A 25,916-nucleotide genomic window follows, 5' to 3' on the forward strand; every position below is an offset into this window, starting at 1 on the left:
ACATCTGTCATGTGGTGATAAGGCTTAGAGTTGATGATCATGGAATGTTAGAGCCTGCAGATCATCCAGTGGAGCCTGAGCCAGGGCCACGGGAGTGACTTGTGACAAACATTTCCATCCCCACCCTGCCACAGTTGTAAAATACAAGGGTCCTCTTTCACCTCCCAGAGCAATGCAGCCTCATACCCAGCCGAAATCCCTGAATGGGTGTTGCCTCAGTCAAACTGAGACCTGGGAAAGACCTTACCTTAAAAAACCAAGGTCTCCCACTGCATCAGGGCCATCTCCTTTCTTCCTGATCCATATCTGGCCACTGGACCCAGATGTCTCTGGAGGAGAAAGTGAGGCTGGTGATTTTGCACAGCGCCCCCTCACTAAAATCCAATGCACTTGTAAGTCATGACATCACCTTCCTGATGTCATGGTCCTCTTCTAGAATGAAGGACAAACAAAACAACAGGGGTGATGCTCAACCTTGTTCAACACCCTTTTGTTAAGGACCTACTATGTTCAGGGCCAGTACTAGACAAGCCGTCCCTACATTGTGTGGAGGGGTGAGGTGGGGTGATAAGAGTTCTGCCTTATATACTAGAGTATTAATGTAGTCAAAACTTAAACAAAAAGTAAGTGAAAGGAAAAGCCACTTTACTTTCTTTTCTTAAAAATAAAGTTTTTTTGCATCTTGTTTCCCAAGTATTCCTCCCTTTCCCCCTCCCAGAGAGCCATCCTATATAATAAAGTATCTTTTAGAGGAAAAAAATCAGGACAACTGATCAATACATTGAAAGTGCAATGTGGGACACCTGTGGACCTTCTACTTACTTCGAACGGGGTGGATTGGGGGTATCCTCTCATATGTCTTCATTCGAGCTCCTCTTCTTCTTTATATTTTGTTACATTTACTTTTGACATTTTGGTGAGTAGCGGTTCCGTCCATTTGCATTGTTGAAGTGATTGTGTATGTTGTTTTCCTGGCTCTGCTTTACTTTGCTCTACATCGGTTCATAGAAATCTTTCCATGCTTGTCCGTTCTTACAAATGCGCACAGTAATATTCAGTTACAGTCACATATGATAATTTGTTTAGCCATTCCCCGATCGATGGGCTTCTACTTTGTTTCCAATTCTTAGATATCACAAAAAGCGCTGCAATAATTATTTTGTTGTATATGGTGACTTTCTTCTTATAACTTTGTTGGCCCATAGGTCTACTGATGGAGTCCAAAGAGTGTGGACATTTTAGTTGCTTTGCATAATTCCAAATTGCTTTCCAAAATGGTCCAGCAATAACGTTTTAGTGTGCCTATCATTCTACAAGCCCTCCAACTGTGGCCTATTGCCATTTGTGGTCATTTTTGCCAATTTGCAGGGTGCGAGGAAAACTTCAGGGTTGTTTTGATTTGTATTTCTCTTAGTGATTTGGAATATTCTTTCATGCAGGTGTGAATACTTTGCAAGGCTTTTGAGAGCTGTTTGTTTATATCCTTTACTCACTTATTTATCCATTCTTCTTAACCTTATCTAGGGTTTTCTTGACAAAGATACTGGAGTGGTTTGCCATTTCATTCTTCAGCTCACTTTACAGATGAGGAAACTGAGGCAAACAGGGTTAAGCGACTTGCCCAGGGCCACACAACTAGTAAGTGTCTAAGGCCAAATTTGAACTCATGAAAACGAGTTTTACTGACTTCAGGCCTGGCACTCTACCCTAGTGCCACCTAGATGCCCCAACTTATTTTTTGGGGAATGACTTATTACTATGTATAACTTATTATACTATATAATAATAATTATATAATGATATATAACATTATTATACATGTATTATACATTTATTAAATGTTTATATATCCTGAATAGCAAACCCTTCTCAGAGAAATTTGATACAAAGATTTTTTCTCTCTCAGCCATTTCCTTTCTTATCTTAGGTGCATTAATTTTGTCTGTACAGCAGCTTTTCCATTTCATGTAATCAAAGTTATCTATTTTATCTTTTGTAATTGCCTTTATCTCTTGTTTGCTTAAGAATATATCTTCTACCCTTAGCTGTAAGATGTATATGATCTGTTTCTCTTCTAATCTTTTAAATACTATACTATACTAAATACTATAATCTTTAATATTAAGGTCAAATATCCATTTAGAATATGTTGTGGAAAATGGTATGTTATAATTTCTGCCAGATTGCTTTCCAGTTTTCCCAGCGGTTTTGATCAATTAAGGAGTTTTTTCCTAGGCAATTTGTCTTGCACTTATCAGACACTAGGTTATTGAATTCTTTTGTCTCTCAATTTTCTAGTCTTTTCCATTGATCTATCTCTATTTTTAAACCAATACCAGATACCTTCAGTGAACATGACTTTATAATATAATTTGGGGTCTGGAAATGCTATTCCCTCTTAGTCCCTATTTCTGTTCATCATTTCCTTTGATATTCTAGATCTTTTGTTTTTCCGAATGAATTTTGTTACTATTTTATGAAATTCTATAAAGCACCCCCTTGGTAATTTGAAAGGTGTAGCATTAAAAGTGTAAACTAATCTTGGTAGTATTAATCATTTTTTATTTTATTGGCAAGCCCTAGCCATGAGCACTGAATATTCCTCTGGCTATTTAAGTTATTCTTGATTTCCTTTAAGGAACCCTTTGTAATTGAATCTATATAAGCTTTTTGTGTGCTATGGTAGGTTGATCCCAGATATTTTATAAATTTTGTAATTATTTAGAATGAGATTTCCCTTTCTATTATTGCATCTTGTGTTTTGTTATTACGTAGAAATTATTATATAGATTTTTGAGGATTTATTTTGTAGCCCACAACTTTACTGAAGCTATTGTTTCAATTAGCATCTTTACTGATTCCCAAGTAAACCATTATATCACCAGTGAATAGAGATAGTTTTATCTCTTTACTTAGTTTTATGCCTTTAATTTTTTTCTCATCTTATTGCTGTTGCTAGCATTTCCAGAAACATATCAAATAATAGTGGGGAGAGTGGGCATCCTTGCTTCACTCCCATATTCATTGCAAAAGTTACTAGCCTATCTACATTGCATATGATTCTTGCTTTTGGTTCTAGATAGATGCTCTTTATATTAAAAAAAAAAGTCTCTCTATGCTTATACTTTGTAGGATTTTTAGTATAAAAGAATGTTGTACTTTGTCAAAGACTTTCTGCATCTCTTGAAATGATCACATGGTTTTGAATGAATTGGTTTTTAATATGATTAATTATGTTGACTGTTTTCCTACTGTTGAACTACTTGGTTATAATGAATGATTTCTTGGATAAATTACTGTGGTCCATTTGACAGGATTTATTTAAAATTTGTTCATTAATGATACTGACCTATAGTTTTTCTCACTGTGTTTTATCTTTCCCTGGTTTAGGTATCAGCTATATATATATTTGCCTGATAAAATGGATTCTAGTAAGATGCTTTCTTTCTAAGTTTTTGAGAGTATTTTGTGAACTATGGATACTAAGTTTAACAAAATTCTCCTGTGAATCCAGAGACCGGAGTTTTGCCTCCTCCCTGCTTTGGTAGTTCCTTTACAATTAAAGCTACAGTATATCCTTTTCTGATACTGTATTATTTAAGATCTCTAACTATACTTCTGGTAGTTTGGGTATCAATTTCTTTTGTTCTCAGGTTTGTTAGCATAACATGCTAATACGTTCTGATTACTCTTTTTAAAATTTCTTCGGGTATTGCTGTGATTTGATGTTATTCACTTATTTTTTTCTCTCTTCTTTTTAATCAGATTAGCTAAGGGTCTATTAATTTTGTTCGTTTTTTCAAAGAGCCAGCTTTTGGTCTTATTTATAATTTCTGTGGGATTTTTTGGCTTCCAATTTCTCTATTTCTGCTCCAATTTTTAATATCTCCTCTTTTGTACTTATTTTAGGTTTGTTGTTTTAAAATGCATATTCGATCCATTAATTTTCTTTTTCTATTTTGTTTTATAGTTTTGAGAATATGATTTTTTCCCACCGTGGACTACATCCCAGAAATTTTGGTATGTTATTTCATCATTATAATTTTCTTTTACATAGTTGCTGCTTTCTATGATTTATTCTTTGACTCCCTCATTATTTAGAATTTTATTGTTAGGTCTGCATTTGGGTCTATCTTCTTTTTTTTTGTGTAGTCCCTGAACCATTGACTATTTCTTATTGCATTATCCTGTACAGGATGCATTAACTATTTCTGCCTTTTTTTTTTAAACATTGTAACATCTGTGTGCCCCAGTACATGGGCAATTTTTGTAAAAGTTCCATGTGGTGCTGAGAAACATGTAAATTATTCTGCTATGCCATTTAGAAGTCTTTTAACTCTAGTACTATTCTCCAGGAATTTGTTCAGTTTTATATTTTCCCTTTATCTTTCTGTTAGATTGATCTCAAACCAAGATGGGGATACTGAAGTCTCCTGTTACTATGTATTCTTGGGACTCAGATGTTTCCTTTATGAATTTGGATGCTAAGGCATATGGAACATTTATTACTGATTTGTGGTATATGGTTCCTTTCAACATAAAATAGAATCCTTGTTTATCCCTTTTCATTTTTTGAATGTTTGTTTTTACTTTGTTCTTAGATACACTTGCATAGTAAATTTTTTCCATCCCCTCAGTTTTATTTCCTGTGTCTGTTTTTTAAATGTCTCTTGTAAGCAATAAATTGTAGGGTTTTGTTTTCTTATTCTGTCACCTTTTTCACCTTATTGGATTGTTTAATCCGTTCACTTTTAAATTTATGAGTTAGGTTTATATTTTCCTCTATCTCTAACATTTTTTAAGCTATAATTTCCCCCTCTTCTGCTGTAAACATAGTACTGTGTGTCATTATATTTTCTGATTGCAGATTCAGCTCAGTATTTCCAACTTAACCAACACTTACTGCACACCTGCTATACCCAAGAACAAAACTGAAGTGTCATCAATTTATAAGCTCATAGGTTCAGATTTCGGAGGTATGCTAGAAGCCATTCTAGTTCAAGCTCATCTTACTGAAGAAGCTGAGACCCAGGAGGTTGTTACTTGGTGAAAGTCACACAGCCTGCAAAGCAGAATTTGAACCCAGGCCCTCTGACTTCAGAACCACCGCATTTTCCGCTGCACTGTACTGCCTCAACCCTCTCATTTTGCGGAAGTCATTAGGGACTTCAAGTTCCCACAAAACTATAGTAGTAAAACTTTCCCTGGCAGTATTTCCTTCCGCAGCTGAAGGAGTGAAGAAGTGGGCACTGACTATTCCAACTTTCCAAAAGAACCAGACTGATGAGGTAATTTGATAGGGCAAAGATAGCAACAAATTATGCAGGGTGTCCCAAAAGTCTTAGTGCTGTTTAAATTCCTAAAGCTTAAAATTGCACTAAGACTTTTGGAACATACCGTATAGTACCACCTCCTGGCTTCTTTGGGTTTAAGAATCAGATCAAATCCTACCTTCTGCAAGATACCTTTCCTGATGGGCCTTCCTTCTCTTCCCTTGGAGATGACCTCCCAGATTACACTGTACATAGCTTGTATGTACAAAGTTGTTTGTACAGTCTCACTCATTAGCATGTGAGTCCCTTAATGGCAGGGATTGTTTTTCCCCTTTCTTTGGATCCCCAGCCCTTAATGCCATGCCTGGCACTTAGTAGAAGCCTTTCAAATGTCTACTGGTTATTGACTGACAAAGTATCCCTCCCTACTCACCCGATAACCCTATCGGCTAGTGTAAGAGTTACTATTCCCATGTTACAGATGAATAAAGCTAAATTTAGAGCCTTGCTCAAAGTCACATGGTTATTAAGCTTTGGAGACCAAGGGCTGATGATGCCAAATCCTCTAATACTCTATTGCACTATGCTATTTCTTGATACTTGGGAGATAGTACCAGATCTTTCCACTAAATACTTCAAAAGACAATTTTATCCTTATGGGCATTTCTTCTGTTAATGCAGATAACTCCTTCACTTCCTTCATCCTACCCCCTTTCACTCTTTGCAAGACTCTTTTCTCATGTTTTTAATTCTTAAATTTTTTTTCGATTAAAAAACTGTTTTCTCTCACCCCCTCCCCACTGGGGAAAAAAATCCCTTGTAACAAACATGTATAGTCATGTGAAACAAATTCCCATATTGGCCATGTCCAAGAATGTGTCTCATTTTGCAGAGTCCACTGCCTCCATCAGGTTAGAGGTAGCCTGTTTCATCATTGGGTGGTCACTGAATGGATCAGGTCTTCAGTCTTCTAAAGTTGTTTGGCTTTACAATGTTGTTGTATGGTGTTCTCTTGGTTCTGCACACTTCATATTGTATCAGAGCTTATACAAGTCTTCTTGGGTTCCCCAGCCTATCTTTAGTCCTTTCCTAAGCTTTGCCAGGTGGGCAGCTCCTGCCAGAGCTTTTTTGTATAGTGAGTGCTCTGGGGTCTGCCATCCTCAATACCAGTGTGGCACTGGAGGAGCTCAGTACAAACATCTTATTTTTATTATCATACTATTCTCATTCAAAAGGGTTGCTCTTAAAAATTTGGTGAGGCGGCTGTCCCAGGAACAGAATCTTTTTAACATTACCATCTTCAACTTGCTTTGCCCCTAAGTGGATATATGACTAGTAGCTGATGGTACTCATTGGGGCTTTCAATGGGGACATGCCTTGGCGTAAATCCCCCTTTATGTCTCTACTTGCTGAAATATTCCCTTTAAACTCCAGCTCGAGCACCACCCACCACTCCCCTCATAAAAAGCCTTATCTGTTCCCTCAATATATGGTATACTCTGGACTTTTCCTATACACCCATATAATGTATAGGTACTTATCTCATATCTTTACTATATTACACATTCATTAAGGGCAGGGAGTGCTTTAATCCTCAGCCCTTTAGTGAACTACACAGCGGGGGCTCTTGTGTTTCCTGATTTGAAATAGTTGCACAAAATAGCTTGGCAATAACCACAAAAAGCTGTCCTTCTGGCATGCTATATCATCTTTTTGCTATTGGGGGGAAAACGTAGTCAAGAGGCAATGAAAATGAAGGACTTCCCCCTCTAAAGTCACCTTCCACCAGCTTCTTGGTTATCTCATATGTACCTAATTATTTACATCTACCCCCCCTATGAAAATGTGAGCTTCTTGAGGGCAGGGGCTGTGTTTTTGCCTTTCTTTGAATTCCCAGAACTTAGCATGATGACCGGTGTATGGTAAACATTTAATTCCCCTGCAAAGTGGTAAATTACATTGGCCCTGACAAGATCATGAATGGGGCAAAATGCATCATCTACAGCCATTGTCCCTCTCCTAGACATCAGCAGGAGTCAGCAACCCTAATGCCAGGGAAATGGATGAGGTCAGAAGGTGGGTGTAACAGGATTGCCAAGTTTTAAATTTTGTCTCTAGGGCTGGGAAGTCAAGTTCCATCAATTTAAAGAATTATTTCTTTCAGCCTTGGGAAAGCAGAGCATCCTAAGCTGAGAAGGAACCTCATGGACCACTTGGTCAAAAACTTAGTACAGATGAGGAAACTGAAGAGTGGGGTGAAGAAGGGATGATTTATTTCACCCAAGGTAACAGAACTAGTTAGCGGCCCAGACACAACTTCAATCCAATCTCCTGTCAGTATAATGTTCTTTCCAAATAAGATTTTGAAACTAATTTTGAAATGTCTTTTATGATTTATTTACATGCTAGCATAGCTCTGGCATAGGACTGGTTTGAGGAGAATGCTAAAACGCTTAGTTAACGTTTTCACTTTGCATGGGGAGATATCTTCAGTGCCAGGACAATGGCCTCACTGCTACATGCAGTAACTTTTTCAGTGAGACAACATCAGAACCAAGTGCTCATCAGATGTGGTCAACCCTTGGGCACCATCCACTCCCCCAATCTCCTTCCTCCTTCCCAATCATCCCAAGGTGCTTCTCAGTACACTGGCCTACTATGGCCCTGATTTGGAGGTTTTCCTTGGGACTAAGGGAGGCCCCAATGTAGAGACTACACAGTTCTCTTTCCCAAAACCTTCCTCAGTACCCTAGAGTACATAGAAATGTCAAGTCTTTCCATGGTACCTTGGTCACAGTACACTGCCATTCTCCAAAGAGAGTTTCTTCAGAGTACGTATTATTACCTGAGTAGTCCTGGCACTTAAGAGTCACCTAAACATACTGATGCTCCTCTAGGTTTATACTAGCCTTGGTGCCTCTAAGGGGGCCCTCTCTGCTATCAGCCACTGATAGCCAACCTAACGTAGGGGATGAGAGTCAGGATCCAAACTGGGCTGAATCAAATATGATGAATTTAACAGATACCTGAAAAAGAAACAGCAGAGCCTGGGTTTAATAAACACTTGAGATAAAACAACAAACCAAAAACAACTTTACAAAAAGAAGATGGGAAAAGCATAGTTAGAGAGTTCATTTTAAAAAGATCTGGAGGAAGGTCTTAGTGGACTCACAGCTCCAAAAGTCAACTGTATGACATGGCAGCCAAGAAATTTAACATAATTGGGCTACACTGAGAGATAAAAGGTGAAGGAGCAGGAGATATCAGCCCCATCATATTCGGCCCTGGTCAGACCCCACCTAGCACGTTAGGTTTGGAGTGCCACACTTTAGGAGGACAGTGAGAAACTGGACAGCATCCAGAAGTGGGGGACGACTTGATGTGAAGGGTCAGCAGAAAAAAGTGGCGATGTTTAGCCCAGGGATGACTAGAGGCGGGATAGAAAGAGAGGATGACAACTGTCTAAAGATTTCATGGGCTCTCAGGTGGCAGAGCGATTAGCCTTGCTCTGCCTGAGTCCTGGGGACAGACCTCAGAACAAAGGGAAGCTGCAGAGAGAAAAGCAACAAATATGTTTGAAGTAAAGAAAAATTTCCTAATAATTACAACTGCCCCCAAAGTGAAATGGCCTGCCTTGAGAAGTACAGTGCACTGTCACCTCTGGAAGTAGCACATTTTTAACCTATTAGCCCCAGGCCAATCATTTCATCCTCTAGTTTTTAATGGAGGCAGCAGCTAGGTGGCGCCATAGGGTATAAAGCACTGGCCTTGGAAGCAGGAAGACTCATCTTCCTGAGTTCAAATCTAGTTGTGTGACCCTGGGCAAGTCACTTAATCCTGTTTGCCTCAGTTCCTCATCTGTAAAAGGAAATGGCAAACCACTCCAGAATCTTTGCCAAGAAAAACCTAAATGGGGTCAAGAAGTCAGACACAAATGAACAACAAGGACAAATTTTTTAATGTAAACACAGGTGGCAACTGCTTAAATTAAGTTCAAACTGTTTCCCTTTTATTAAGGTCCAAGTAAATATTATACAGACTGGGACTCAATAAAGAAAAACATGTTCAAATAATATTTCATCATCAGCATCTCCAGGTAAATGTGTGTAATCAAGTAGCATTACCAAGAAGTCCTTAGGAAGCCCATCTGGAAGAGGAAAAAAAGAATTAGTGAGTGACAGCTACGCCTTTTCTTGGCTTCCTGGCTCATGTCCTTTAATCATTTATTTTAATTTTACTACTTTTTTTGCAACTCTCTAGGAAAAAATATGCTCTGTACAAATCATAGGATCATAGGTTCTAAAGCTGGAAGAGAAGTTAGGCCATATAGTTCAACCCTCTCATTGTAGAGATGACAAAATGAGGTAAAGTAATTAAATGACTCATCCAAAGTCACAGAGCTAAGAGAAGAACATCGATAGGATTCTGACCCAGGTCTTCTGACTCTCTATACCCTAGGATTCCCATGATGCCCCTAGAGATAAGTCCTGAAAAGACATGATGCCTCTTTGCCTGCCAATTCTAACCTCTGCTAGTCACCTTCATTTACAAAAATGTGGCAAGGCATTGGCTTTCGTCTCTTATACCACTAGTAAGGTATTAGAGTAACCTTTCTTACTATAGAAGAGCATTCCCACAGAACAGAAACAACTGATTTTAGCGTATTCATGCATGTCAAACTCCTTTTGAAAGCAAGAACGTGAAACAGAAAGAAACCAAGTCATGAATTCATGGCAGCATGGGACAGTGGAAAGTATACTGGGTTTGAGTCAGATGAACTTGATTTGAACCCTGGTTTGGCGCTTTCTAGAAATGAAAACTTGGGTACCTATTTCTTCATCTGTGAAATGACAAGATCAAACTAGATGCCTCTAAGGGCTCTTCAAACTTTATGATCCTATGTCTACAGTTTAATCCATTTACAAATAATATAAAACCCTTCTGCATAATAAAAACCCCCAATTTTGAATATTTGATGTAAAAAAAAAATCTAGTAGAACAAAATACTTTTGATAGCTTCTTGAGTTCCCTGTGGGCAACACAGACCTATCTAAAAATACTTATCTGCCCACTCTGATAAGCAATGCTGCCTCCAAAGCATGTACAGGACAAACTGAATCAAGAAAATATGCTCTGCATATTTTATTATTAATACTATATAATATATTAATGTGATATATTTATTACTATGCTTTGCACACTGTAGGTGCTTAATGTCTGCCAAAATGAATTGGCTTTCTTCAAATGCTCAAACATTAAGGCAACTCAATGTTTGTGCATACAGCACCTGGAATGCAGCTAGTTGTATTCATTCATACCTGCATTTCACATGTTTGTGTTAATAAATTGCAAAGCAGCACATAAATATGAATTATTAATCATTAATGACAACCTAATGAGATTCATTGGTTATTGCTCACTTACCCACCTGAATAGTGCCTATCCACTAAGTGTTATTGGTCCCAGTTTTATTAAAACTGATATGGCACCGTCTAGTTCTATCCCTAAGCTCAGCATAGAGCGCTGGGCCCGGAGTCAGGAAGACCCAAGTTCAAATCCAGCCTCAGGCACTTACTATGACACCAGCAAGTCACTTAACCTTTTTTGCCTCAGTTTTCTCAACTGCAAAATGGGGACAATGATAGTGCCTACTTCCCAGGGCTGTCATGAGGATCCAATGAAGTATATATGAAGTGCTTACTAGCACTGTCTGTCACATAGTAGGTGCATAATAAATGCTTGCTCCCTTCCCCTTCCTCCCCTCCCCCAATTTTTGCTATCTGTTACTACTAGGAAACAAACGCTTTAAGTCTTGTGATTTTAATCTTGGAAATGGGGGTGAATACCTGTGCGTATACCTTGACATCTCAACGTCTAATGAGATCAGAAGATGCTTCACTAAGCATATTCTAATGTATCTTTCTACAAAAGACCTCCAGGGTCTGTACATTCCTTCAAATAGTCACCTGTTAAATTCTAACCTGGGCAGATGAATAAATGGCAGTATCAAACTTAAGGGCAGTTCTTTACAGAAACATTAGCGAAAGGACATTTTTGATAAATTCGTGCTAACAACCCTTACTCCATAAACCTGCACAGTGCACTCTTCAATTGTCTTTTAGCTAATGAGAGAAATGATTATTAATAAGCAATGATTTGGGGAGATTCAAATTTCCCCCTTTTTCTTTTATCCTCATTTCAAGACCTCAGTCCCTGAAGGCCATGCCTAACCTCCTGTATCCAAATTACACCCAGGTGGGGAAGTTATTGTGTTCTACTCAGGTTGGGGATGGGGTGGGGGGGAGTAAATGAATCTAAGTTCAGGTCCAGCCCTTCATTGTTCATTTTAATATTCATTCTCTCATTAATTGGTAGCAAAAGAGAGTCAATTGTCACCCTTGGAAACAATCCTCTTCCAAAAGGGCATAAGCCATGAGCCTGCTATGATTGTCTGTGGTCTAAGAGATGGCCAAATGACCATCCTTTTATGAAAATGCTAACATTATTAATAAAATGATTAATTACCCAGAAATTATCTCTCAAACCTTTTAAAATATCACATCTATATTCTACTTAAGCAATTTAAAAAGGTACTATAGTATAGTGTTGGAGGGTGGAATGAGGGGTGGAAGGAACAGAGATGGACCTCTTAACCCAGCTGTCAAAGCATACTGAATATTCTGCTCTACAGCAGCCTTCCTACTCCAGACTAGGTCATTTTTAGAACACATACTGGTGGTAGAAACTGCTACTACTTACCCACAAGAGTTTATGCTTTGTCTAGGCCCAGCTCCTCTGGAGTAGAGATTCCCAATTCATCTAAAGTTGGTCTAAGTTCCTGAATAATATATGGGTAGATTTCCTTATGAGGTCCTGCTTTGTCCTAACAGCAAGAACAGAAAACCCCTTTAGTTTAATGGACATAGTTTGGGTAACAAAACCAGCTTGACATTACACACAACTAATGCATCTAGAGGAGAGGTTCCTACCCTCCTCAGGATCAATTCAGTCAGTGAGCAGTTAGTTTCAACAAAGAAGATAAACAAGGACTGCAGAATTTAAAATTTAAAAGTCCATCTTTTAAAGCAAGGTAAACCTTATTATGTTCTAGGAATAATTTTTACCAACTGGAATATGTTAACTAGACGATGTTTAGGGAAACATGCCAGGAAAGAAGGTGGTGATGACAGAAAACTTTGTGAAGGCAGTCAAACGTGCCCAGCAGGCAACATTTGTAATTGAATCAACAGAGAAAAAATATTTTAATTTCCCTCTAATTTGAGTCCATAATTCAATCAGCTCTAGTGTTGAATGGACTGATAGCCAACAGAACCCATAATTATCCCTTTCATTTAAGATAAAGCAATTTCATTTTCTTTCCTTGTGTACACTGTGATTTTTTTGGGGGGGTGACGAGGGGGGTGTTACAGTAATAAAATGGTGTCTTTTCTGAGAAAATTTATGGGATGTGAGTTTGGGCAAAATTCTACTTTGCAACAAAATCTATCTTCATCATATAGCAACCCTTTCTCAAGTTAAATAAACTCAGAAAACTTTAACCTGCTATGATGTTGCTTTGCCATTAACAAATTCTAAGATACCTTCATACAGTTACTTTAACAAATATTCAAATACAATACAAACCCATAACCCAACAACAGAATTCTCAGGCCGTTGCCATTTCACTGACCTTTACAACCTCTAGAATGCGAACTGCACTAGCAAAATCATTTAACCGTCTGCATGCCCTCAAAGCAGCATCAATGATTTTGGGTTCTGGAACTAGGTCGTAGCCAACCAATGTATTCATTCCTATTAGATTAAAAAAAAAAGGGGAAGCAATATAACGTTAGACATGTTTATATGATAAATTTAATTATCCACACTTTCAAAGAATCATGGAACTAAAAGGAACCTCAGACATTATCCAGTTCACTCTCCTTGTCATACAGATGAAAACTGAGGCTCTGAAATTGACTTACCCAAGGCCACACAAAGATTTCAAGTCTCCCAATTACTGTTTTAGTGTTCTTTGAACTACTACATTAAGAGATTACTGTTAGTTCAGTTTATGGGATTATACAATTTACACCTGGAACATAAAAATATAAATGCAAAGCTTAGTCCAACAGCCCAAGTGCTGTTTCACAGACAACAAACCCGAGAAGTATGAGGTTATATACTATGTTCATGTCTATATAACATAGCACACAAAGATGACTTAATAATTGTCTACAGAAAACCAAATTCACTATTCTTTTCATCAAACCTATTCTAAGATCACTTAAAGGCAAATACTCCTGAATGAAGAAGGATAAAGTCGCTATACTTCTTTTTCTAAAACACTAGGGGCTTTAAAAAAAAAACAAACAAACACAGTCTCTACAATAACCCAGAATGCTAGAATCCAGCCTGAGATGTCTTATTTTGAAGGAAATCACACTCACAGACTATATCTGGAGCAATAAACTATTAATCCCACTTAACTAGTGTTAAAAATAGGAAGATACAAGTATTGACCAACTTCAATATTTATATACTATGGCAAACCAAAATATATGATAAACCAAATATTAACATTATGTTATTGTATTATATTATATTGTATTATATTTTTATTTATTTTGTTAAATATTTCCCAATTGCATTTTAATCTGGTTCTGGCTGCACTTGGGAATGTTGTGGGCTGCACGTGTGACATCTGTTTTAGAGGATAAAGCTTAAAAGTTATGCTTAACTACTAATTGTTTACTTTTACCAGTACTGAAGTCACAAAGACTCAATGGGTTCTATATTAGCAGCCTGCAAATATGAAGTAGCTGAATTTCTCTTACCAAAATCAATTTACAGCCATATCATAATCCATACCTTTTCGTAATTCCCAGGCATCAAGATCTGGTTTGCTGAAGTATGTCACCCAGCGAGCATCAAACTCCTCATCTGTCTCATGGGACCCATGGGAGTAGCAGCGAACTGACTGGATAGCTACACAGAGAAAGGATATTTTTAAAAGACTAAAACATTTAACTAAAATATCTATCTCATCTGAAAAAAAAATTAACAACCAAAACTTCAGCGTTACACATCGTTTTTTCCTCATTCTTTAATATTTGGCCAATAAACAATCCCTTAACACATCAAAGAACAAAAATGATTTTCCCCTTTCAATTACTTGATAGCACCTGAAACACCATGAAGCTAATGAACTAAACAGACATGGAGAGGAAGTATGATTTAATGGGGAGAATGCTAAGCTGGAGGCCAGGAAGTCTCCAGTACACTGCATTTCCTATTTTTAAGAAGCCCAAACTCATTAGTAATTTTCAATTCCTTTAACTTATAAATGAGAGCCTGAGGTACTATAAAGAGTACTTAAAATATTTTAAAACATACACAATAGTCATAAAATTGTTCAAATCTAGTTCTGAAAGTATTTCGCAAAATAGGATTTAATAAGCCACTAAGACAGAAAACTAAACTGAGCAACTGAAAAACCAGTAATAACCATGGAGAACAAAGAATGAAACAAACCTTCCTCCTCTCAAAGAGAGGTTAGGAAACTGCATTTATGTACAACAGTATGTGCCACACTGCGAGATACAGCTACTGTTCTCGGCATTTTTGATTAGCAATTTTTTCCTTAGTTACGCAGAATGACTCCATCTCAAGAGGGTTTGGAAGAATACAGATATTCCCCAAAATGACTTGTAATATAAAAACAAAAGGCATCAAACATTTTAAAAATATGCACAATCTAAGAAGAAATGATAAGGAAAAGAAAGACAAATATTGGAAACTGGTTGTTTAAGTGACTAGATAACTTGATACTAGATACTTGATAACTGACCACACCAGGGGTGGGGCACCTGTGGTCTTCTAGGTCCTTGGGTACAGCCTTCTGACTGAGCCCAAGTTTTACGAACAAGTCCTTTTATTAAGGGGATTTGTTCCCTGAAGTTTGGATTCAGTCAAAGGGCTGCAACTGGGACCTAGAGGGCCCCACGTGGCCTTGAGGCCACAGGCTCACCACCTTTGGACCACACCACACCATTCAGTGCTATCTGCAAGTAGTTTCATTTGACCTAATAATGGAAATGCATTTTTTGTTGTTTCTCTCAAGATGGAAAGAAATAAACATTTTAATTCCTAAAATGAGGTGTTAATGGATGAGAATGACATATGCTTTTAATATTAAAAGTTCAAAAAGAATGTGTCACCAGCCTGGCCCAACGTTTAATAAATACAAAACTTTAACCCAAACTTTAAGAACTAACCGCAGCTCTGTTACAGCTAGATATTATAGTAATAATCAAGTTTACATTTATTATGTAAAGGTTTTGATTATTTGGATTAACTCTAACATTCTTCAGATTAGGAAACTGAGCATTAAAGAGAGCATATGATTTGCTTAAGGTCCAACAGCTGGGACTGACAGAGCTGGGTTTTAAAACTAGGTTTCCCAACTAAGTTCGGTAATCCTTCCACTACACTGGGGTGGGGAACCTGTGGCCTTGAGGCCACATGTGGCCTTCCAGTGCAGCCCTTTGACTGAATCCAAACTTCACAGAACAAATCCTCTTAATAAATAAATTGCAGTTTTTCTGGACCTCAATTTCACTATCTGTAAAATGAGGGGTTAAGATCAGCCAACAAACATTAAGTGTCTACTATGTGCCAGGTACTGTGCTAAGGTCTGGGGATACAAAAAGGCAAAAGACAATTCCTACCCTCAAGGAGCTTACAATCTAATGGGGGGAGACAACATGTAAACAAATACATACAAAGCAAGCTACATATAGGAAAAATTTTATTAACAAATGTATTAATTTTATTAACCAAAATCTTTAAGAGGGTTCAGGGAAGGCTTTCTGTAGAAGGTGGGATTTTAGTTAGGATTTAAAGGAAACCAGGCTGGTCAGGAGTCAGAGCAGAGGAGAAGAATATTCTAGGCATGGAGAACAGTGAGCGCAAATGCCTCCAAATGAGAGATGGAGTGTTTTGTTTGTGGAATAGCCAGGAGACCAGTGTCACTGGACCAAAAAATATGCGGAGGGCAGTGAGGTATAAGAAGACTGGAAAGGGAGAAGGCAGTTAAGCTATGAAGGGTTCTGAACGCCAAACAGCGCATTGTATTTGGTCTTGGAGGTAGTAGGGAGCCACTGGAGGTTTGAATGGAGGGGTGAATGGACCTGTGCTGTAGGCAAATCATTTTAGTGTTTGAATGGAGAATGGACTGTAGTGGGGAGAGATTTAAGGCAGGCAGAGCCTCCAGCAGGATACTTCAATAGTCCAGGGATGAGGGGATGAAGATCTGTGCCAGAACAGTAGCAGTGTCAGAGGAAAGGAGGCCTATCTTAGAGATATTGCTAGACATGAAACTGACAGGCCTTGGCAACAGATTGGATATGGAGGGTGAGAGATGCTGAGGAAACCAGGAAGATTCTTAGGTTGCCAGTCTGAGGGACTGAGAGGATGGTGTTGCCCTCTATAATAATAGAAGAGGTAGAAGGTGGAGGAGGGTTTAGTGTGAAAGATAATGTAGTTCTGTTTTGATGTACTGAGTTTAGGATATCTACGGGACATCCAGTTGGAGGTGTCTGAAAGGCAGTTAGAGATAGGAGTTAAGGAAAGAAGTTAGGGAAGGAAAAGTGAGAATCATCAGCATAGAGATGATAATTAAATCCTTGGGAGTGGATGAGATCACCCTGTGAAGTAGTATAAAGAGAGAAGGACAAAGAGAGAAGGCATGATCTGGAGCAGGATCCAGCAAAGGAGACAGAGGAGCAGATAGGTGCATACAGCATGATTTCAAATAACATAATGAAATGTATTCTCAAGACAGTATTATTTATAAATCATCTATTATAAAAGCTGGTTGTAATACTTCAAAGGAACCATGAAGTCCATTCTATGGGCTTTTCCTCTTCTGGTGCAGACTATACTCCAGTGCTTTCCTGAAGATCTGCCACAGGCCTTCTAACACTTCATAGGTACCATAGTGCCATTCAGGCTTTCTGAAGACCTGTTTATAACTTGGCTTCTGTGACACAATTGGTCTACCTCCTTTTCTCATATTATATTATTTCCTTGATAACATTCTTCAGACTACTATTTGTCCATGAGGCCAATACTGAAAATGAGTGTAGGTGACTTCCTCCTACTGTGCATCTTCCCCCATTGCCCTTTGTGTCACCTACAATTTTAATTCTTCAGGTACTATGGAGCTCCAAAGACTCACAGTCACATAAACATCACTGGGGAAATAACTATAATTTTAAAAATGGATTTTTCTATTAGAGAATAATTTGGAATCACTGAAAGTACTGCCAAATTTCCCAAATGTAATTGCAGCTTTCTTTCCTATTCAATCCTAGGTCCAGTTCATTACCCATCCTCAGTATATGCCTAAGATCTATGTACTGATGTCCTAATTCAATGGACTGTCCAATTACTGCATGTTACAATTTGGACAATAAACATTTTTTTACTCCATTAAAAAAAGCAGGTTACTAGAGGCCAATCTTTTCTGAGTATAGTGCTCATTGGGGAGTCCCTACAGTATTCTGGGTCTTGATGCAACAGTATGATGTCACCTGCAAACAGAAACATCAGGAAGACTTCAACTCTTCTGCCTGGAGTCTGTGAAGGACATCCTTGACACATAGTGAACATCTTTTACAAACCTACTTTCTCCTGCTTTAAGGTTTGCTTGAGACTGATAAACAGAAGCTCAACAAACAAGTTATCTCTATGGTTTCATCCACAAACTGGTTCTTGGGCTCACTTTCCTAAGAGTGGCAGCTGGTCAGCAGTTGGTGTTGGCAAGGAAAGCTGGCCCCTTCTCCAGTTATCATTCCCCTCGCTGATGGCTGTACAGTCTGAGTTGGAAGGAGGTGCTGCTATTCCCAAGAACCTTGGGTTCAAGGTCTTGGGCCACTCGTATCAGAGTCTTCAGGGAAATGGTGGCAGTGACTTACTTGGCACATTTCACCTGCCTCTTCTTCAAGGTGCCTTGCTGTTACAACTATGATGGAAATGGCCTGTTGGAGAGCTTTCAAGGTTGAATTTGCTATAGCCAGAAAACGTTTTCTTAAAGTGAAAAAACATAGTAGGATCTTCTTTATATTATTCAGTTAATTGTGTAACCATAAAGATGTGTTCCACAACAGAAAAAAAGTATAAAAACCTGACTATAGACTTCTTATATTTTTATCAGAGAGTCAATATGTGTATAGATCTTTCTCAAAGATTTGAGAGATAAGAAAGCAGGCCTATGATAGGTTGCTAGTTCCTGAGGTCTCCTTGCTCGCCTTTTTGGGTAGTAATGTTATGGTTTTTTTCCCCCTAATCATTTGGTATTGTACTTTTGAAATGGTGTAAAATTGGATTCTACAATGCTTTTGAAGTTACAGTTATGAAGGTGGTAAGTGACCAATTAGGGCATGTCCGCTGTCCAAGTAAGATAGATCATAACTCATCTGTTGCATTTCCTTTGTGGTTCTCTTACTAAACTCACACCACCACCAACAAAAAAACTTCAGTGTTTTCACTAAATAGTTAAGTCAAGGCAAATAAATCAACCTGCCTAAGATAAATCCTGACAATACACTTTTGCTCACAAAACTGTATCTACACTATGACCTATAAAGGTTTATTTATAGCCTCAAGTATTCTCAATCAAGTTTGTTTTACAACTGTATTTCCAGAAAATCTTTCTGACCCAAACCATGAACCAAATAGAAATATTTTATCATTCTTTGTGAAGTTTTTCTTTTACTAACCTAAATTTATCAAGTGAAAATCTAGGCAGCATGATGTACTAGAAAAAGCACTGAACATAAATAAACCTGGGTTTGAGTCTCTGCTATCATGCATTAGTTCTGTGATGTTAGGCAAATAACATCATTAAGTCTCAGTATCCTCAGCTATAGATAGGTATACTAGCTACCATAAAGGGTGGGGATGAAGCTCAGAAGAGGGAATGTATGTATGTATGTATATATATATATATATATATATATATATATATATATATATATATATATATATATATATGTATCTTTGTAAATTGTAAAGACTATGAGTGAGATCATAACCTTTTATGACCTTTAATTTAATTGGTATAGGGAATTTCCTCCCTCTACCAATGCAGGTCAGCAAATGTTGTACAGCAATCTTAAAAGAATTTGGGGGCACTGGGAGGTTCGGTGACTTGTCCAATCTCACAGTCACTATGTTACAAAGCTGAGACTTGAACTCAAGACTTTCCTCACTTTGAAGCTATATCCATTTCACCTTGGTGCCTCCCTTTATATCATTAAATAATCAAAAAAGGATTCAAACTCAGAACACTACAATTTTATCTCTGGCTTCCTACTGCATAATTTCACAGGCATCACTACATGTCGTGAGGGCAGGGACTGTTTCTTTCCTCTTTTTGTAGCCACAGTGCTTAACACAGTGCCTGGAACATAGCAGGTACTTAATATGTATTGATTTGTTTTAGGAACACATAGGATTTAGACTTGAAAGATACCTTAGTTATCATCAAATTCCTACCTCATGGAAATAGGTCCAGAGAAAGAAATTTATTTGCCTAAGGACACATAGTTGGTAAGTAGCAAAGTTGAAATTCGAACCCAGGTCCTGATTCTAAAACCCAAAGGTCATTCCATGATATACCACAGGGATAGAGACTAGACCTATGATTTCAGTGGTCTAGGGAACTCCCTGGGAGAAAATTTCTTACCTTCACTCAAATTAAAGCCACCACCCCATGCCCCAGACATGAGAGGAGTCATTATGCTAAAGGAACCAAAAGTGGCTCAGCGAGAAGAAAAGGGAAACGCAGAAACAAAGAGTTACAAAAACAATGTCAGCACAGACAGCAGAAGCGGCGCACAAATAAGTCTATAATACACTTAGGAGGTCAGCCTTTTCTAAGGTAACAGAAGCAACCCAAGTAGACACCTGCTTTTCTCCCAGGGAGTTTCTCAGACCAAAGAAGCAGATGTCTGGTCCCCATCCCTATGGTGTATCATGGAAAGACCTTTGGATCTGGAATTGAAGGACCTGAGTTTGAATTTCAACTTTACAACTCACTCCCCATACTCTCTACTATTTATTCCACTTGACTTTGGGGTAAAATGACAATGAATACAACAAACATTCAATATATTTCTTTATAATCATGGTTTTTAAAGTGTTTAAGACCATCCCTGGATACTCTGACCCAGCTACTCACTTCAACTTTCCTAAGGAAGCTCCATGATATTCACTTGTAGGAAAAGATGCCAAAAAAAAATTAAATATAATGGAACACACAGATCTAATGGTCATAGAATTTAATGCTTATCATACCAGTTATTTCTTTACCTGTGGCATCTGTCCTGCACCAAAACAGCCAATAAACTTATGCCTTTGAAAAAAAAAGTTATTCTTGTTCAGGTGCCATTTAAACTAACTGACCTCCAAGACCCCTTCTGATCCTGAAGCTCTGTGATTTGTAGTTAGTTGAACAAGGCTTTATAGCTATTTCCTATTTGTAGACAGAAGGGAGAAACTGCCTGTAGAAATGAGCATACATGCAAAAATCTACTTTCCATCTTAAAGGAATGAAAATACCTTTGTCATGTTATGAACAGTATAAGGATCAACAATTGCATGTGTCACTTTCAGATCAAGTCATTTCTATTACCCTTTTCCTTTCAAAATTCTATGTATATTCCCAATATTGGAGTCAAACTATAGCAGGCCTGGACAACATATGGTCTGCGGGCTACTTGTGGCCCCAGGGTGGTACGTTGTACAAGCATGTTTGACATACTCTACCTTTTTCCCAGGCCCAGAAATCCTTTAGTGGGCCGAAAGTGGGCTGTATGTTGTGCAGGCCTGAACTAGTGGAAATATTGTTATGTAGGATCAATTATAGCATGAAAAGTTATATGTACTCCCACACAGAAAAACATTTGCACGTTTCAGTATAGTTTTATATAAATAAAAAATGGTTCTCCCAAACTTAGAAAAGGTTTCATAAAACAGAATTTCCAAGCTAGAAGTTACTTCAAGTTCTGAAATTTCCTCTATAAAATTCTTTGGACTCCTTTTATAGTTATTTAAATTAGGGAAATCATAAAGGAGGAGGAAGATCCATTTTACAGATGAGAAAACTTGGGTTCAGCTCAGGGTGTAAAGTGACCTGTCAGGTCATAGTCACTAAGTGGCAAAGCCAGAATTTAAGCTCAGATCCTCTAACTGAACCAAACCCAGGGTTCTTACCATGTCATTCATATTAAGACAAAAGCTACCATGGCTGGTCTCAGCCAAATGCTGTTCAGCCCCTTAACCCACTGTCAGAAGCTCCTGTTCTTCAAGGATTTCAATGCTGTAATACCACCAGGTCCGCATACCCACTTCCTTTCTCTTATTGTGTTCTTCTAATTAGAAAAATAAATGTACACAACAACTATTTCCTTCTATTTCAACGCTAACTACAAAAAATTACCCCAATGCACACAATGCTTTAGAGTTCCCAAAGTTCTTAGTGTCCCGGGGTCTATAGGGCAGGTAGCGTGGACATTATCATTCCCATATTACAGGTTTAGAAGTGCAGTGACCTGCTCTAGGTCACGACTGATTAAATGGTAGAGCCAGGACCGAAATTCAGGAACCCCTCTCCCCCCCATTTTAACAGCACCTTCTTTCTAGGAAGTCTCCATCTTACAAATGGGATGAAGTTCAAGATTAAGAGATTATATGAGTAGCCTACTTGGAACAAGGCACACCCAGGTGTGGCCCCTCCCCATCCTCATCTTAGCAATAAGGAACTCACAGCTATGTTCCATATAAAGAACACCTTCAAATCTCATAGGACATGCTATATAGTGTTGTTACTACCTCTGACTGACCGGAATAATTTATCTTAAAATATAAACAAAAATTGTTATTCTAAATCTCCCCTAACATCCCTGAAAAACTTGGACGCTAACCCCTCCCCTCATTCCCAACAAAGTAGAACACCCAGGTCCCTTATTTTCTTTTGTGAGTTTTACTATGAATATACATTACCATTCCAATTTTAGATTCTATGGTCAAGTTATCACTTCCTCCACCTTCACATCTTCAAGGTAAATTAAGTAAGCAACTTTGAGACTTTACTATGTGTCAGGCATTCTTGCTGCTGAACTCTCCTGGGGTTTTCAGGCCATATTTTTGGCTGGGATCTTTTTTAGACAACCACATCTAGCTTTTTAGGTAGATAGTATAAACTCTGTGAAAAGTAACTATCAGCAGTACCTGTCCAAAATGAAGGCCTGTAAAACCCTGAATTACACAAAATTGTAAATCTTATTAGGATCATTAATGTTTATAAAAATGCTTTAAAACCCTATAAACATGAACCTAATAGCTTACTCATTTGGCTAGATGCTCTGACCGAAGACATAGAATCAGAGAACATTAAGACACAAAAGGGCCTTAAAATCTAGCTGGTTCAATTCTCTTGCCAGATTTAGAAGTTATTTTAATATTCTTAATTTTCAGTTCCTCTTCCCTCAGGATTTAGAATTAAACTGCACATTCCTATTTTAGAGGTAAATTCTATAAAGGAAAATCTGCTTTTTCTAATATTCTCTTTTCACTGAATATAAAATGTAAATGCTTTCAAAGTGTGTGGGGGGAGGGGGATGGGGAAGGGTGGGGGGCAGGCAGGAAGAATGAGCTTCCCCAAAGCCTGGAACACAATATGCAATTAGTAAATGCTTCTGACCTGATGAACTGATATGAAGGAAAGGCCCCAAACTGAAAAACACAGAAATGAAAAATGGATGGGGAATCATGCAATGGTATAAACATACAAATGATTTCCACAATAAAAATTAAGATAACTACAAAGATTTCAAAACTCTCTTTTCTCCTCCTAGGATAATATTTTCCAACAGTTGTTATAAGATTGTCCTCCAAATTTAATTTTTTTCTAAAAATAAAAGTGCTCTCCAGATGTATCAACACGGCACTTTGGGCAGAGGATCACAAAACTAGACAAATAAGATACAGAAACTCTAAAATGATTGGGACTCACTGATCTATACTAATTTATACAACCATACCATAGATAAACAGGAGGAACTACCATACGATAGATAAACAGGAGGAACTAAAGTTTCCAGAGATTAATCTGGTAGGCTCATGGTAAGTGGCCTTTTCTTGGTTCCTCAGACACTCCATCACCCTTTCCGGGCCTTGTGAACTCGGTGTCCCACAGACCACGTCTGCATTGGTTCCTTACCTCTGTCTCTCATAGTTCTCTCTTTTAGCTGCAGCTCAAGCACCATCTGCACAAATCCTTTCCTGCCCAACACTAGTGCCCCCCCTTCGAGGAGACCTTAAATTTAACCACTTCCTATAGTGTCCCTAAAGTCTGGACACATAGGAAAATTGAGGGCAATGTGGAGTTATTGCATCCAGTTCACGTGAATCTTGCAAAGTGCATCAACCTTTGCATCACAAATGATGGAAATCACATTGAAGATGTTATTTGTTAATATGCCAATAAAATGTGGTTGAAAATTTCATTCATTTCTTGAAAATATGCGTTTTTGCCCATGTGTCCAGACTTTAGGAACACCCTGCACATTTGTATTTGTTCTGCATATGCTGCATGTAGCACAGCTGTAGGCAGCTAGGTGGCCAAGAAGACCTAGTTCAAGTCTGGCCTTAGACACTGTGTGACCCTGGGCAAATCACTTAACCTGTTTGCCTTAGTCTCCTGAAAAAGGAACCAACAAACCACTCCAGTACCTCTGCCAGTATGGTCCGTGGGCTCAGGAAGAAACAAGATGTGACTCAACAATATGTGCTGCATGGACACAGCACGCTCACTCTTTTTGTACCTGTCTTCCCATTAGAACCTAAGCTCCTTGCAAGGAGATTGTGGTATTGTTCGTGTATCCCCATCCCCTATCACGGACCCTGCGAGAGCTTAATCAATACTGGTTGATTCATCAGCCTCTGGGGCTAGCTGGGGCCTTACAGGTCATCGGGGAGAAGGTGACGGCCAGGGCGGACAGGTTTGGCTAACCCAACCACCCGGGGTCTGGCCTCTCCTCCCCGCTGCCTTCTCCCCTAGTTTTCCCGAGCAGAGGGGCCGTGGGTATCTGATCTCGCAGGAGCATCTCCAAAGCCCCCCGGCTCTTCATCTCGGGGCCCCTACCCTTCGCCCCCGTCAGTATCCCGCACAGTGGGGTCTCGCTAACATCTGCACTCACTGGGGTGGTCAGAGGTCATTTTGGACTCGCGCCTCTCGGACTTTCTGCGTCCCCTTCAGCAGTCTGCTACACCCCGCGCCCCCCTCCTCAAATGCTTTACAAACGAGAACTCCACCCCGGGAAGGCAGGCTACATTTAACGGTCAGAGGGGAGTTCTCGACCCCCCACTGGGGCCCACTGAGGACGGGGGCGCCCCCAGGCTTGAACGCCACTCCGCGGACCCCGGCTCGCACTGGGGGCCCAGGACGCGGGGTCACCGGGGTCGGCCCACGGTGTCCCCTGAGGACGGGCGGCTCCCGTGGCCCTCCCGCCCCGCCCCGCCCGCGCCGGGACGCTCAATGTCACCTTCGCCCGGGAGCGCCTCCGGGCCGGGCCGGGCTACCAGGCACACCGGTCCCGCGCCCCAGCTCCGGGAGCGCGGCCTCGGGAAAGGGCAAGACGGCGAGCCCAGGGCGAGGGGCCCGAAGCCGCTCCCGGGCTGGCTTGGCCGGCGGCAGTCACGCTAGGCCGCGGCTCGGGTCACCGCAAGGACGCGGGGCCGCGCGGGCCGGCTCCTTACCGGAGGCGGCGGGAGAGGCGGAGGACGACCAGGAGGAGGGGGCTGCAGCCCCCGGCTTCGGCAGCAGGACCCGCACCGAGGTGGAGCAGCGGCGGAGAGCGGCGGCCAGCATGGTAACAGCGGGCGAGGGCGACTGACTGACCGAGCCACTGACTGCCGACTGCTCAGGACACAGGCTGAAAAGCGCGAGCGGGGACGCGGCGCATGCGCGCGGGGAGGCTGGCACCGAGCGCGCCCAGGGGGAACCGACGGGGCGGGCGGGAGTGGGCGCAAGTCAGCCCCTGCGGCGCGCGTGCGCGCGCTCCGGGGGCAGGTGGCCGCGGACGCCACGAGGCCGCCAGGGAGGGGAGAGGGAAGGGGCGGGGCTATGGCGGCGCCGGGAGGACAAACGAAGTCCCGCTCAGCCGGGCCTCGTGACTGGCCGCCGCCATCTTGGAACGAGGGCGGCCAGAGGGCGAGCGGGAGGGGAGGGGAAGGAAACGGAGCGGAGCGGAAAGAGGAGGAGGGCGTATTCCCAAAGGAAGAGAAAAGAAAGAGGCCGTGAGGCCGCCAGGCGGCGCCCTCGCTCCGACCTCGGGAGCGAAGGCCTGTATGCAGGCCGCCGGGAGCTCTCGCCAGGTTCGTCCTAGCATCCCATACTCTATGGCAGTTTCTCGACTCGCTCAATCTGCGCTGAGAACCTCTCTGCCGCTGGGAGAATGGCGCATGGGGCCCCGCCCCCTGATTTAGCTGCGGCAACCAGCCCCGCCGCGCCCCCACATGGTTGAGTCCTGTTACACCCGGCGACGCCAATTAAAGTCCTACTCCAGGGGGCTTCTG

General features: G+C 40.3%; 1 protein-coding gene across 1 annotated transcript; it reads right to left on the reverse strand.

Moving 5' to 3' along the window:
- Positions 1 to 9,208: 9,208 nt before the first annotated feature.
- LOC118828091 (cytochrome c oxidase subunit 5A, mitochondrial) lies at positions 9,209 to 25,382 on the reverse strand. Its single transcript, XM_036734498.1, has 5 exons — positions 25,098 to 25,382; positions 14,142 to 14,258; positions 12,964 to 13,085; positions 12,033 to 12,156; positions 9,209 to 9,420 (listed from the first exon to the last, which is right to left on the reverse strand). The coding sequence occupies exons 1-4, from the start codon at positions 25,207 to 25,209 to the stop codon at positions 12,043 to 12,045; spliced, it is 465 nt and encodes a 154-aa protein (XP_036590393.1). The 5' UTR covers positions 25,210 to 25,382; the 3' UTR covers positions 9,209 to 9,420; positions 12,033 to 12,042.
- Between the last annotated feature and the right edge of the window lie 534 nt (positions 25,383 to 25,916).

Source organism: Trichosurus vulpecula, chromosome 8, assembly GCF_011100635.1.
Source record: "Trichosurus vulpecula isolate mTriVul1 chromosome 8, mTriVul1.pri, whole genome shotgun sequence".
NCBI lineage: Eukaryota > Metazoa > Chordata > Mammalia > Diprotodontia > Phalangeridae > Trichosurus > Trichosurus vulpecula.